The sequence below is a fragment of the Diadema antillarum genome, unplaced genomic scaffold (genome assembly GCF_040938485.1).
Source record: "Diadema antillarum isolate AM-2024a unplaced genomic scaffold, OU_Dant_1.0 scf00000052, whole genome shotgun sequence".
Lineage (NCBI taxonomy): Eukaryota > Metazoa > Echinodermata > Echinoidea > Diadematoida > Diadematidae > Diadema > Diadema antillarum.
The window spans coordinates 90363-106323 of record NW_027270941.1 but is presented as its reverse complement, the minus strand read 5'-3'; the positions used below and the strand labels follow the sequence as shown (position 1 = coordinate 106323).

The window sequence follows — 15961 nt, the reverse complement described above, 5'->3', positions numbered from 1 at the left end:
ACTAGAGCAGACCTCACAATGAAGACATCATGGGGCGGACTAGGGTGCATGGTTCAAATAGGAGGTTGCTGAGCAAGCCCCGCAGTGAAACGGTCATCCCTCCTACAGCTTGCAAGGACAGTCAGTGGAGGGGTCGCCATGGTTACCTGATGTTTGGTTTCCTGCCTCCACATCCACATAGTTGGGGGAAAATGGTGGACTACTCACAGAAAGGTAGAGAGAGGTGGGAACGGGTTTTGCTTGCTGACCACCAGTTTTTGGTGGGCATGGGACAGATAGCCCTTGATGTAGTTCTGATGGAGGGAGAAACAACAGACACATAATCATTACGTTCATCAGTTTAGGAATCCTTACAGACGTGCCAGGAGGCCTGAAAGATACACAATTACTGATAACTGGTAAGCTGATGAATGAATCCGCAAAAAACTTTGGTCACTCCCTACTACAGGCGACTCCCATTGTAACGAAGTTCCCAGGACCAGCAGTTTTCGTTTGTTATAACAAAATTTTGTTACAACCAAACAGTTGAGTATGTAAAGGAGATACAGATGATAATCTGGGGACCTGAATTCTTACTTCATTGTAACAAGAATTTGGTTATAACCATGTTTGTTATAACAGGAGTGCACTGCACAGACTCTGAATCACGTTACAGAATTTTATAAAATGGGTTCAAGAATGTAGCCAATTGGAAGTGCTGAAATGAGTCACGTGTGCGTGCATTAATTTCTTCAGGTATGCACTAAGAAGAGTCTCTCTTCCACCTCCCTGGCCTGACGTACGTCACAATGTTTTACACTAGCAGTGCGCACTCAATCAGTTGTTACAAGTGCGTCACGCGCTACTATACGCGCTGTCAATCCTGTAAACAACTTCTAGTTCGGTCCGCGGGCTGCCACAACAGCCGGCGGCCTTTCTTGTGCATAACAGTACGTGGCGTACGTATACTCTTATACGTACGTACAGTACTTATGTGCGGGATTTCCGAGTGCGACGTGCGTAAATGTTTGGGACGAACATCTTCGGACATCTTGACTTTTGAGCGAGTGCTACATGTAGCTGACTGGTATTGACCCACAAAGGTACGTGAATAATGCTGTTAGTTTTCGACCCATTTTATAAAACAAATGATGCACAGGATTATTTCGTGTTGCGCCTCGTGCATGTCGCACCATTGTCAATACTCTCGAGCGCGCCGCACCTTCACTAACACACTCTATCCTGTGCATCATTAGTATATCAAAGCATACATGTAGATCAAAATAGCAAGTCAACAAGATAGGGTCAAAGTCATTAGATTGTATCCACCACATCATTCTTTTTGGGAGTAATTTCTTGATGTTATCTGAAACTAGCTGCATACAAATTTGTATTTGGCAAAACGGAGAAATATGCTGGACATACCGAAAACAAGGAGAACATTTAAACAGTACATCAATAAAGTTATTAATGACAATTTTGTTAAAACAAGAATGATGTGGTAGTGGGTCCTTTCATTTTGTTTCTCTGGAGTTTACCCACTGGAAGTCAAAGGCCCCAATTGAACAAGCAAGTGACCTGCATCACAAAAACCACAAAAACTTAAATATCACAGTTATGGCTAAGGTCAGATTCTGACCGAGGAAATTCATAGCTTTTTAAAATGTCAAAATTTGGAGGTTTCTAAGCAATCCCATATGACTGAAAATCAAACAAGTCGGAATGCTATGTTTGACAAAAGGAATTTAAAGTTGAAGGGACTATTAAAGCGCACTAGGTCACCCTCTAGTGTACGACGAACAAAAGGGGATTTAAACCTCACGGCAACTGCAGTGAAGGGATTACCACATTGGCCTAAACTACACACATTATCACGAATATTCTAATCATGATTGTGTCAGAGTGTTAAAACTACTGTCGGCTGTTTTTATAGTTCATGTTCATATATTTCATCAGTGGAAAAAGGAGAACACTAGAAAAGTGGAAACAGAAGTAGAAGGGTCTATAGAATAAACTTTCAAAAGCACTATTTATACTACACTTATGTTTCTACTTATGCTTCAAACTTTGAAGGTACAATGTACATAAAAAGACTGAACTTTTTGTCAGAAAACCTTGGAAATCCCATATCAGCCACAGTGACCCAGCAAAAGTGCATGATTGTTTTCGGGCAGGCAGGGCGATCAACTTTCTGTGGGTTTTGCAACGCAAGGTCACATATTGAAATGATACTAAATGGCTTGATAACGAACAAACAAACAGACTATGGCCAGTAAAACTAGGGTGTGGAAAGAAAAAAAAACCTGCTGAGGTCATCGGTCACTTACCTTGTAGATGAGATTGGCCAGGATACATTCCACCTCCTCCTTGTCCACATCTTCCAGACCAGTGAACTTCAGTGCCGTCTCAAAGGCCTCGATCGGTACCTGGTGGACGTTCAGCATGAGTTGGCTGCATAATAAAAAGGTGGGGTGGGAGAAAGATATTACTGGTAGTGTAGTTGCCATGTACTCCAATGCTTGTACAAAGTTGTATATGCCTATAGGGTTCTCGGGCAACTACCCCCTGGACAATTACCCCAGACCCTTCCCCTGACCCTAACCCTAATCCTAATCCTGAACCTAATCCTAACCCTAACCCTAAACTTAACCCCAACCCTAATCTTTACTCTAACCTTGAAACCAGTATTAAGCCGGCGGGTAATTGTCCTCCGGAGGTAAATGTCCTAATACGGCCTGACATTCACAGGCTAGAGTTCACAAAAAGTGGTTAAAATTTAGCCCAAGGACTAGGTATGCAAATTTTGATCCTGCAACTGCCTGCCACACATGGCATTACACCAACAGACATGCAATAATGAATGCATGGCGACACATGCATGAGCAATGTACAGCATGCCTGTTGTGCAATTGCTTTGGTCTAAGGATTGCTAAAGCCCCTGTCACACTTTGCCGGATAGGCCCACTGTACACGAAACATGCGGTATTTTGCTCATCCGTTGTTCATATTGTCAATCCGGTGGACAAAGTGTATTAAAGTTTCCGTTTTAGAGGAGCGTACATGCACGGTGTAGGGGCCGAACAAAACGCACCTGGGGCGATTGTGTACAGGACAGTGGAACGTGCCCAAACGGATGAGAAATGAATATGAACCGCATGCCCACAGGACAAAATGCACGAGAAACAAATGGAAGACACATGAGACGTATATCGAATGTCAGAGAACTGTGCATATGCTTTTGATGTGCTGTGCATAGCCCTTCCATCCATTCCATCTCTTGCAGCAACGGACTTTACAGGAGGCCTAGCGGATCGAAACGCGTGGAAAACGACAAAGTACAGTACAGATACAGGAGAAAACGTACAACCATCAGACACGGGTCAGACTGCCCCATCCGTTTTTGGTGAGAAAAAACTTTGTGCATGCACAAAATTTTCTGGCCGCTCTGACGGAAATCACTGGAAGATACACGTCCATCCAAAGGATAAAAATGACATGAAACGCATTTTAAAGGATATCGACGGATGCCAAAAAACAATAATCGTTTCCCATGTGTTTGCCTTGTCCGGCAAAGTGTGACAGGGGTATTAGACCGTTTCTGTAATGTATTACAACTTATGATGTTTCTTTTCCTACAAACTAGTTACAAAGCATTTCATTCACCTGTTCCCTCCAATTAAGTTCCATAGGTAGGAATTCACTTAGTTGTTGCTAGGTTGGGCAAGACTTTGGCAAGCTTTGTGATTTTCACTTTTGTGAAGAAAGCATGCATAAAATCTGAATACATTAAAGAAATGGTATATTAAAACCACAGATTTGAATTTGGGCTGAGAGGTTGTGAATAAATAGATAAATGATGTGGCACCCTCACACTTTCTTGAAGAGGTTTCGGTACGTGATGGTCTGGAGTTTCTCAATGATGAGGTACACGCCACATTTGATGAAGAACGCCTCATGCGCATTCATGGCCCGAGAAAGGAGGCGTAGGTCTCCGCTTTTCGTTGCCTTGGCAACGTCGGCAAACTGCATCAAGTCGTACTTCTGCAGAAGACTGACCTTTGGCATTTGACCCTGGATGAAAGAAAAAAGAAAGAGATTACAAACAGAAATACAGTTTTAGAAGTCTGTCAGATCCCAATGCAGCTCCAGCAAAAGCTATACAGATACATGAATAGAGATAACTACTGGGGCCTGCTTCATAAAGATTGAGTGTACATTTGCAATTAATCGCAAACTGCGTTTCATAAACAACTTTGTGTGACTGATTGCAAGTAACGCTTGATCTACTGGAAGTTACGCTTGATTTTTCTTGAAATCAAGCGTAAGTGCCTTTATGAAACAAAATTTACGTTCAATATTGTGCATAAGATCAATCGCAACTCTTTATGAAACAGGCCCCTGGAGTTACATACAACTCTCATATAATCATTTTGTTCTTACAATCACTATGTCAGTCAAAGGATTGGTTATCCATAGAGATCTACATCAGACTGTGTCACAGAGCCAGAGAAAGAGACAGGTACTTGGAAAGAAACCCAAACCCTGGACTCTGACACCCTGGATGATGAGCACACTAATCAGCACGTGTGAAGCACGCAGCAATAACGAGCACGAGCATGTGGTGCGTCGTCGTCAGCTGTGTCGTGAATGCGTCCAATCAGAAGAACCTCCTCCTCCAATGATCCATGAAAAACTAACACCTCCGCAGCCTTGTCTGGGCACGTATTGTGATTTTTTTTTTTTTTTTTTTGCATGGAAAGAATTTCTACTCCTTACAGTCTACGCTAATCAATTCCCTTTCCACCCAAAGGTTAAAAAAAAAATGTATACCTCCTTGTAATGTTATTGATAAGTCAACCTAGAGTAGCAATGATATAGCTATGACTGACTGCTTTTACAAGGGGTGGTTATAGCTATTCAGGTATCAACAGATTCATTTTTATAATCATGAACAAATGAGCCAACTAGAAATATGAGAAACTTGTGAGGCCATGTCACAAGCTCATACAACTTTCAAATGTGCTTGTGTCCAATATCATTATACTTGTATATTTCATCATTTACATCAAACTTTCATGTGCCACATCTTCCTCTATTTCTGTCCAATAACAATGAAACCTTCACTGTTCTCTTCGTTAACACTCTACACACCTTCCATCTGGGACAACTTTTTAAATGAAGTTGAGATTCCATTCTTGTTAGCCCTGCAGCATACCACGACAGACCCTCTATCGGCTTTACCAGCACCTGGATGTGCCTGAACATGTGATCGACTGTAACAGAGAAGTTTTACGGCAGGCCTCACCCATTCTGATTGGACAATGGCCAAGATAAAACTTGCTATTTTTTTTTTTCGCCATCTCCCTGCAAGTTTTCTGGCAAGTGTCTTGTTGCAACAACTTCCTAGCTTCATACGTTGAGTATTCCCATCCATGGACAGATTAAAGGGGGCAATCTGTCCCTTCACTTGTATTCTGGCACGTATGTCGGTACCAGGGACAGCTAAAGTACACCACACTATTTCGGCCAGCCCTCCCATTCTTTGACTTTTAATACGACCTCCCCTGTTTACCCTGTCTCAGGTAAAGATAAACCATGTCTGGAAGAAAACAAATGAAGATAAAAACACAAACTATAAAAGAAAACATATAGCAGAGGCTCACAAAGATTAAACACAGACCCTGGGGCTAAATCACACAGATAATCCATTCCCAGAAGGGCTGACCTAGGATATTAGAATATTTAAAGAAAAGGAAGAAAATGAAAAAACAAATCCCTGAACAAGCAGCTTTATCTAGGAAGGAAGACATCAGCAAAATCCTGCTCTGGCCCAACTGAAGGGATTGATGCCTTCTTTGGCAGTTTCCAAGAAAATTTGACCGCTGGAGGCAAACAACATTGACACAGCATGTGTTAAAACATTACATCACAATGCTGTCCAGTTTAGCAAACTAGTAACCAGGAGGCATAAAACTTGTACCTTGACTTTTCTCTTTAAGTCTTCAGGATGCTTGTCGTTACCCGCCATTTAAACAGAGATCAAACAATCTTACACTACCCCCTCTCCCCAATATACACGGTATGTTCTGTAATGGACCACAAATATATCTAATCTATTATTCAATAAGTGCGGAGTATAATTTTCTTAGTACATGTGCAGTAAGCCTTTGTTTGAAGCTAACCTTCTGTGCTTTGCACACGAGAGTTACTTTGACTGGCAATCCAAAAAGTAATCCCATTAATACAAAAATCACCATGGCACATGACAAAAGCATGAACTAAATTAGACAAAAATACATGCAGTTTTGACACAGAAAAAGAACAGATATCGAAAGAAAAAACTCTAATTTTTCTACTAAAGTCATTTTTCTAGTCAGCATAACACAAATAATCATGAATTTAGGCCATGAATGCAGACACTCCTGTCTACATTTTGGGAACCTGTTACACCAGGTTCCTGTAAGGAACAGGTTAATGCAACAACAATAATGAAAATAAAGATGAGAAGAAGAGGAGGAGGAGGGGAGGAGGAGGAGGAGGAGGAGGAGGGGATGAGGGGGAGGAGGAGGAGGAGAAGAAGAAGAAGAAGAAGAAGAAGAAGAAGAAGAAGAAGAAGAAGAAGAAGAAGAAGAAGAAGAAGAAGAAGAAGAAGAAGACAAACATGAAGAACAGCAACAACAACAAAGTGACCTTTAAATGACCTTTGTCCCTGAACTTTGACATTACCAGAAGCATCTTGACTGGGAGGAGGTAGATGAGGATGAGGCGTTTGTTGTGTCTGCTTGACCGATGACATCTCCGGAATGCGAAGGACAGGTGATCTTCGGCTGGGAGGGAGATAACAAGCAAAGAACTGATACAATGGGGCAAGTGGTCATTGCAAGAGGATTTCAAATGCCATTTCCACATAATGTTCAAGTTCCTTGGCTAATTTGCTGCATACTTAATCGACTTGTCCTTCACTAAAATGGCAACTCTAAGGTTTAAGGTATATCCTATAGTGGAGAAATATAAGATGGAACAGGTTAACTCTAATAAATCTGCTCAAATGTGAGGAAAAAAAAAGAAGATTTACGAATTATAATTTTTAAGAACTTTGATTTTCTAAAATATGTTGCCAATTTTAGACCCAGTTAGGCAATTAAGGAACTTTTGAAAATTCTAAATCTGAAACAATTAATTACATGCATGAACACAAACATGAAATATTCTGTGTCATGATACATGTATCCTATCAACGACACATTAACACATCATGATTGAGAGGCAGCACATAGAAGTGCGGCCTTCATCCCTTTCGCTCCTTAAATTGATCACGTCCCAGCGCTAAAAGATGTCTGAATGGCATGACAGCAGTACCCCATGTGACATCTCACACTGTTCCATGGTTAAAGCCATTGACACTCTGTCATGAATCATGCATGCCAGCTAGTTGGATACTTAAAGGCACAATTACCATTTGCAGATGAAACAAAATCCCAGCATTAATGTTTCAAAATAGTTCTAAAATGTGAGTTAGGGATAGAAAGATCCAATGTAATAGTGTTGACCAATATAATCAATGTTAAGTATTGTTAAATATACAAAATGTGAACAATAGTGATAATAAAATTGTTTCTAGACTAAACCATCTATAGTTATGGTTTACTGAGAAAAATAGTGATATCTCCTTTAATATTTTAGGCTTCACTGCGAATTTTTTTATATGGTATAATGTTTTATGATACAGCTGACCTACCATGTGCATCAAATGTGATAACTCAAACATTTTTTAAATTACTGCTCCCAATGGTAAACAATACCTTTAAAGGGAAAACATAGTTCTCAGAAGGGCTCAAAATTCATCCTCCACCATTTGGAATGTGCTCGCAATACATTGAAAGTGTCTAACACAAAATTTGCCTGGCTGACGCAATTTGCCAGGATATTGAGTTGCTTTGCAGTATTTTGAGATTAACGTCGTAAAATAATTTTGATTGCAGTACACAACTTTTATTACCTCTGCCAAGGGGGGAGGTTATGTTTTCGTTACTCTTGGTTTGTTTGTTTGTTAGTTTGTCCGTGTGCAAAATAACTCAAAAAGTAGTTAAGGGATTGGGATGAAACTTGCAGGAAAGGTTGAGAATGACACAAGTACCAAACGATTAACTTTTGGTAGTGATCGAGAATTTTTTGGGAATTTATGAAGGATTTTTGATATTTTGGCAGGCAGGGTCAATGAACTTGGGAGTTCAGGCTGCGCGTATTTGAGGTTTGCATGTGCGCGCTAAAGTGTGTGCTCCAGTTTCTGCTGGGGCGAGGCACGCTGTGCAGCTGAGGGTTTATGACGTAACAAAGGCTTGGGAAATCGGGCGACTTTCAGCACACAATGCTATAAATACGTATGGGAGGAAATCACTGATATCTCTATGGAAGAACAAGATCAGTGGTGGAAATGAGCTGCATGCTTGGCGGAGGTCTGCGCTCTCAGAGTGCTTTTCTAGTTCTTAAAGTGCTCTCCTCATTCACTAGTAGGTAGGTAGAACGTTACACGATGATTGATCGTGCCCTGGCAGTCATATTTGCCAACAAGCTGCATGTGATTCACTCGAGCCCTGAAGATCTGTGGATTCCACTGCGGCCTATTTAGTTGATTATCAATCATCAATGATAAAAATTTACGTAGCAACCATGATCAGGTATGCTCTGAGATTAAAGATTTTCTGGTGAACCTTTTTCGGTAATATTTCTTATTTTCATCATTGCCAAATTGAAATTGAGCTATTTTTTCACTTACTCATCATACATATATGTGCATGTACATTTTAGAGCAAAAAAAACTTCACTTTGAAGGAGCACAGCTTACTACCACTTGACGCGTGAAGAAAATTTGTAGAACACATGACTAATCATGCCATCATGCAAAGAAAATAATTCCTTTTTTCTGACTCTACATACATTGTAGGCCTACAAACTTGAGTCAAGTTCTACTAATTATGTTTCTGAAATCACATTGGGCCTATAGACAAGTTCATAGATTCACTGTAGTGATGATTCTAATGGTACTGAATTTTAAAGCATCAAGACAAAACATTTGTACAGCTAGATATCACCCACTTGCAGTATCCAACTTACTTTCATGTTAACAAGCTCCTATGAATGTTTGGGAAATATTCTTTCACTGCAATGTGAAGACATTGTCTTCTGAAAGACCTACATGTACACTGGCTTCCGATTCGTAAACGAATATTGTTTAAGATTTTGTTGATTGTATATAAGTCACTCCTCGGTCAAGCCCCCAGTTAGATATCTGAATTATTACTGCTTAAATCTCATCGACATACTCATAATTTGCGCAGTTCCAAGGACACTCTTCTCTCACAAATTCCAACACGTAAAATAAAAGTAACATTGGAAGACAAAGCATTTGCCTGTGCAGCTCCCAAGCTCTGGAATGACCTACCATTAGAAGTCAGGAAAGCCTCAACTGTAGCAGTCTTTAAATCACGACTTAAAACACATCTTTTCATTGAACTGTTTATTATCATCAAGCACATTAGAAGCTTTTGCAGCACAGAAGAATATATGTCTATAGGTTTTGCGCTTTATAAATTGATATATTATATTATTATGATTATGTTCAGGTGCCGTCCATGATATTGCTCATTACTACTCTTGGGTCTCATTATGTTATTTTTCTCACATGACCTTTATCTGATAATGCGTAGAATGTAAACTCCGAAATGACTTATTGTGGTTAGTCGGTTTTTTTTCCATGAGAGTGTTGCTCAATCCTGGGTGTGCCTTTCGTAGTCTGAGGAAGTGGAGCCTTACTTAAACGTGTAGTGCATACCACAAGCTGTACACGTTGCAGTGTTTTCATTTTCGCAAATTTTGAGAGTCAACCACTACATCTATATTTAATATTCGGAATTAACAATTCACAGAAATATTGCCTCCCATGACACGAACGCATTGTATACTGTCTCCAGGGTGAGAAATCCATAAATCTTCTCTGAAGGGTGATTATACATCTCTCGCAGTCTGTCAAACGTGGTTCTCGGCTGCGAATTCAACCACTTATTAAATTGTCTATTAAGTCCCAATTTTGGATATATCATACTCCTGAATACATTGCATCTAGCATATCCAGTATTCACTTCCGCTGTAATGCCTGAATGTACCTACATACTCTTGCATTTAAGTGCCATTAAAAAAAAGTTTGTGGCGAGCTTGACTGACGGGCAACGGCGCTTGTAACACAGCGATTGTATGCACCCAATGTTTTGTGGTAGAAAGGAGAATCAGTTCTGTGTATGAACACCTTCAGAACCCTAAACATGTTACAAAATAATGTTTCAGAAATGTGATGATAAAAAACTTCATTGTTCTCTCAATATGAAGTGTAAGGGAAATCCTGTTTCATTTTGACAGCCATGCACTCTCCATGCAAAAACTGAACTGAAACCCCACTGCTCATTAACAGGAAGCACACAGAGGTGGAAGGACTTCTTTCTTTTCTCTGGTTACAAGAATACAAGATGTATGGTTCTTGCTATGTCTGTTAGCAGACTTCAAAATAATGGTTGACAGCTTTACACTAAAGATAGTCATTGCCAAGGTTACATTATAATTTCAGTTCATACCATGACCCTTTAACCCTTGACAATGAAACAGTGTATGATGCCTTTGAAGGCATAGCTGTTTGAGGCTAACTTTACCCCTTTACACACCACTGTAGGAAACTCCTATCCATATTGAGTGTGACTTTAAATATTAAGATGAGTGAAGATCAAACCAACAAAAGTTTCATCAGAATTTCTTAAGGTTCATTGGTCCCTTTTATAACTCTGAAAATTAGATTCTTTTTTAAAAGCTGGTAGGGCCTATATTTTAGACGTACTAGGTAATCTAGGCCTTTCATCATAATAATAAAACTGGAAGCTTCTCTATGATGGAAGGGGAAATAATGCTATGGATTTCCAGTGAATTTATTCGGACCTGGAAAATTCCAACTGTTATTCTTGGTACAAAAGGAGAGCATATTTTCTAGTGACACAGGGTCAGGTTTATAATTTCTTTCTTTTTTAAAATTCTGAGGTGTATTACCGTAACCCCGAAATTGGGAGACAATGTTCTTCAACCACGCAAGATTTTGTGACATTTGCAAAAGGTATATATGACCTTTAAACAAGGGAAACTCATTTGTAATGAGTGTGGCTTTCTCAAAGAGAGTAAACTAAAACAAGCGAAAGCGACATTTCCACAAGTGAAAGTTCCACTTCATAAGAAGTTCTCTAATGACCAATTTACCCCCCCCCCCTTTTTTTCCCCTCATCTCAAGTGTTTCCCAGCGTCTCCTTAGAGACAGGCAGGTATCAGGTGAAGAAATGCCACTTGGCACAATGCTGTACTTGAACTTAGGGAGTGGTTTCCGCTTGTGTCTCTTTAGCGTCGTTGTCTCTATGACCACTCAGCCAAAGCAGCGCCGGGTATCCATGACATTGACCTCTAGCATTCTTCCTCTTCCACATTTTGCCATCCCGTCTACTCTTCCTCGTTAAAGGTAATGTTCAGTCTTTGCTGCATAGAATTCCTACTTGTGACGGTTTCACATTTCGTCGAGTGAGAATGAGAAGGGCGTTACGTTGTTTCAAACACTATGGGTTTAGTGGCAACTTAACGCCCTTATCATTCTCACCCGATGATTTGGAAATATTGATGTGTGACAAGAAACTAAGACATAAAAGTACAGCTCCCGACACCATCTGAGGCAGGGGGCACAGCAAACAACATTTCAGCAAAACAAGAAAATATTGAGAAGCAAAAACAATGTCCTATAAAACTGTTGATGATGATGGCAATTTTCTTTTTGTTTTGTCTTGTCCACAATCACAGCAATGGATAGATTGTACAGTTCCATTATACAGCCACTGTATGAGCTATGGAGTGCAGGCCACGATGTTGTGAGGTTGTCGCTAGGTTGCACTTAGCATGCCGGTGGACTACGTGGTACTTTGTCCGGGACATAAATCCCAAGCTACTGATGAATACCCCTTCATGGTTTCAATTGATAGTCAAAGGCTTTTCATAACCACTTTGGCAAACGCCAGTGAATTTTCTTCCTTCAGTAAGATAAACTTTATCTAATGTATCGGTCATCAGGGCATTCAACGCTCACACACCTACTTCAGGTAGATATAATTGTGTGTCATATGTGTCGATAGGGGAAAATAATTCCCAAACCATGTGGCCTTTCATATCCTCTCACCAGGATATGAAGAGAATAAGGTTTTTTGGCGCCTCCTGCAGAATATAAAGGGAGAAGACAGCTTTGCAAAGTTTCTTACATTTGCATGAACATCTGTGGAAAAATATGTCCCACTCAACCAATGTCTCCATGTGTCCTGTTTAAACGGCAAAATATTTCATGGCTGGGAAATATTCTGTGATAATGTCCCATTCAAAGCACGATTCCACTTTACTAAAATCCTGGTTAAACAGTAGCGACTGTTTAGTGTATGTACTACATTGCAGCATCACAATACACTGACATCCAATCTCTATCACCTCAAGAAAACGGAGCAAAAAAACTGGGGTGCGTTGCCATTCTCCAATGTTACGCCATAGTCAATGTGGGTCAAGCTATAGCATGTGATCACGAGATGCAAACATGTGCCGAGAAGATACACCGATCACTTATCATCAGGCCCCTGCAGGTACTGTATTTGAATTCATGTGACTGTCGGTGCATGCATCTTTTTTTCTTCTTTTGTTTTTGCCTGGATATTCACATGACTAGAATGTCCTCGTAGCTTCATTTTGCACCAAATTGAATTCCGCAATTTGAAAATAATGCCTCGCTTCACCAAAATCCAGGACACACAGTATAAGATGATGTACTAGGTAAACTGGGTGGACAAACTGCATTCCCCTTCCCCTTCCCCTTCCACCCCCTCCCTCCTCCCCTCCCTCCTCCCCTCCCCCCTCCCCCATCCCCATTGGTGGTCATACTTTAATATTAACACTCAGGAAATATGGGCACTTCAATCCCAAGGCAACCATTTACATTTCACACAAAGCATGCAAAGTAAAGTCAAATAAAATAAAAGGAGCAGCTACATTGATTCTTGTAAGACTGTTGAGAACAGGAAATGAACACAGATGGAGTATACCTTCCATTCTCTTCTTCCGCTATTTAATCCTTTCATTTTCTATACATTCCTCAAAAAAGAAAAGGAACACAGAGAACATAGAGAATACTAAAACATTTTTCCAAAGACGGAAAAAAAAAGTCTATGTAGTCATCCAAACCTAACAACCAACCTGCCTGAATTCTTCCAGCAAAATGTCAAGTACAATTTTCAAAATTCCAAGGATTTTATTTCAAACTTCAAGCACACATCCATGACTTTTCAAGGACGAGTAAAAAAAAAAGGGGGGACTTATCATTGTGTGAGATTTGATGTCTACAATAAAGCTAACAAAGAGCAATGGGTATTGAAAAAACAACAACCCTAAAGACCCTGTGGGTCTCTCGCGAGCTCACTTGAGCAGTGCACTTCACCTTCATGGTACTCCACCCGAGGAAAACTATTCCAAAAAACCTTGAGATTCAAGGATTGCTGCAGGCCCCCAGAGCAATGCCCTCTTAACTTTGGGGTATTTGGGCCCCACCCTTGGGGTCCCATTATAGGGTACCACCATCACTTGTACAAACTATGCTCTTTCCCCCCAACGATTCCTCCTAAGTTTGGCCAGCCAACAGTTCTTTAAGAGGAAGCTGACACGTGAAAAGGTTTACGCACAACACACCTGACTGTGGGGGATTGACAACGCTAGACCGTCACCGGATGGTAAGTGATCATGATGGCTCACTTCAGCCATCTGACTGAAGTTAGCGAAAAAAGAAAAGAAAAAAGAAATGCACTGATTGTAAGACACGAATACAGCATTCCAACTGACATAAGGTTTTGTACATGTGGCATTACACCACCATGTCATTATCCCCCTGTCACTTGAAGGGATACAGCGTGCACGCTCAAGTTGCGATAAAAACTAGAAATATCACTTAAGGTGATTAATACCCCCGCCCCGTGACGACAGTCTTACCCAAGGAATGATCTTTCCTTGATCTTCTGCCATTTAAATGCCGTTACCATGGCAATGCAGCTTCCGACACGTCCGAAAAATATGTCTTGCACATCTTCCCACCAAGACTATTGTGTGTGCCACATTTCATAAGCTTTTGTCAAAAACTGAGGAAGTAGTTCAATCCACAAGATCTTTCCTTGATCTTCCACCATTAATATGCCGTTACCATGGCAACGCAGCTTCCGACACGTCCAAAAAATATGTCTTGCACATCTTCCCACCAAGACCAATCTGTGTGCCACATTTCATGAGCTTCAGTCGAATACAGAGGAAGTAGTTCAATCCGCAAGATCTTTCCTTGATCTTCTGCCATTTATATGCCGTTACCATGGCAACGCAGCTTCCGACACGTCCGAAAAATATGTCTTCCACATCTTCCCACCAAGATCAAGGTGTGTGCCACATTTCATAAGCTTTGGTCAAAAAACTGAGGAAGTAGTTAAATCCGCAAGATCTTTCCTTCATCTTCTGCCATTAATATGCCGTTACCATGGTAACGTACTTTCGGGTACTGTCAAAAAATGCGTCTTGCACATCTACAACCAAAGGCACACATCTGTACCAAGTTTCATGGAAATTGGGCATAAACTGAGGAAGTAGTTTGCAACGCAAAATTTTCCATCATTTTGGCTCATAATATGTGAGCTGTTACCATGGCAACATACTTTTTGTCACTGTCAAGAAATGTGTCATGCTGACCTATATCCTAAGACAAACATTCAATATGAATTCCATGAGAATTGGAAGAACACTGATGAAGCAGTTTTGCCATGAAGCATTTTGCCCTATATTTTACCAATAACATGCCGTTACCATGGCAACGCACTTTTTGCCACTGCGGAAATATGTGTCTTGCACATTAACATATTCAGACGAACATCTGTACCTAATTTCATAAAAATTGATCAAAAACTGTGGGAGGAGTTCGCGACGCAAGATTTGTACCCATTTTTGCCCATAATATGCCGTTACCATGGCAACGTACTTTTGGGTACTGTCAAAAAATACGTCTTGCACATCTACAACCCAAGGCACACATCTGTGCCAAGTTTTATGGGAATCGGTTGAAAACTGAGGAAGTAGTTCGCGACGCAAGATTTGCAACGGACCGACCGCCCGACCGCCCGACCGCCCGACCGCCCGACCGACCGCCCGACCGCCCGACCGCCCGACCGTCCGCTGATTCCTATATACCCCCTTCAAACTTCGTTTGGCGGGGGTATAATAAGTGGAAGTGGGGGGGGGGGGGTGGGGAGAAGACAAGCAGCACTCTGGATGGATGGAAACTGGCTCATTTGCATGATCCATCTTTCTTACCTTCCTTGAAGCTGCTCTCAAACATGTCCTTTCTGCCCACGTAGTACTTGTAGGTAACCAGCTGGGATATGCTGAAGCGGTCCTTAAGAGGGGAACTCTCGATGGCACGGATCAGGGGTTTACACAGAGGCAGCTTGTTGATCTGGGGTAAAGCAGTGATAAAATGTAACATCAGCGTGCCAGTAATTTACATTTTTTCTTCCAAGTCCTTCATCCATTCATTCATTCATTCATTCATTCAGTCACTCATTCACTCATTCATTCATTCATCCATTCATTCATTAATTCATTTATTTATGAATTAATTAATTCATTCATTCAGTCACTCATTTATTCATTTATTCATTCATTCACTCATTTACTCATTCACTCATTCATTCATCCATTCATTCATTAATTCATTTATTAATTAATTAATTCATTCATTCATTCAGTCACTCATTTATTCATTTATTCATTTATTCATTTATTCATTCATTCACTCATTTACTCATTCACTAATTCATCCATTCATCCATTCATTCATTAATTC

General features: G+C 40.6%; 1 protein-coding gene across 1 annotated transcript in view; it reads right to left on the bottom strand.

Moving 5' to 3' along the window:
* Nucleotides 1-203: 203 nt before the first annotated feature.
* LOC139715597 (PCI domain-containing protein 2-like) overlaps nt 204-15961 on the bottom strand; it is a 53870-nt gene continuing 38112 nt past the window's right edge. Inside the window, exons 9-13 of the mRNA XM_071627158.1 lie at nt 15430-15571; nt 6706-6806; nt 3851-4050; nt 2307-2430; nt 204-293 (exon numbers count right to left, since the gene is read on the bottom strand). Coding sequence (XP_071483259.1) covers nt 204-293; nt 2307-2430; nt 3851-4050; nt 6706-6806; nt 15430-15571 — 657 coding nt within the window. The remainder of the gene's footprint in view (nt 294-2306; nt 2431-3850; nt 4051-6705; nt 6807-15429; nt 15572-15961) is intronic.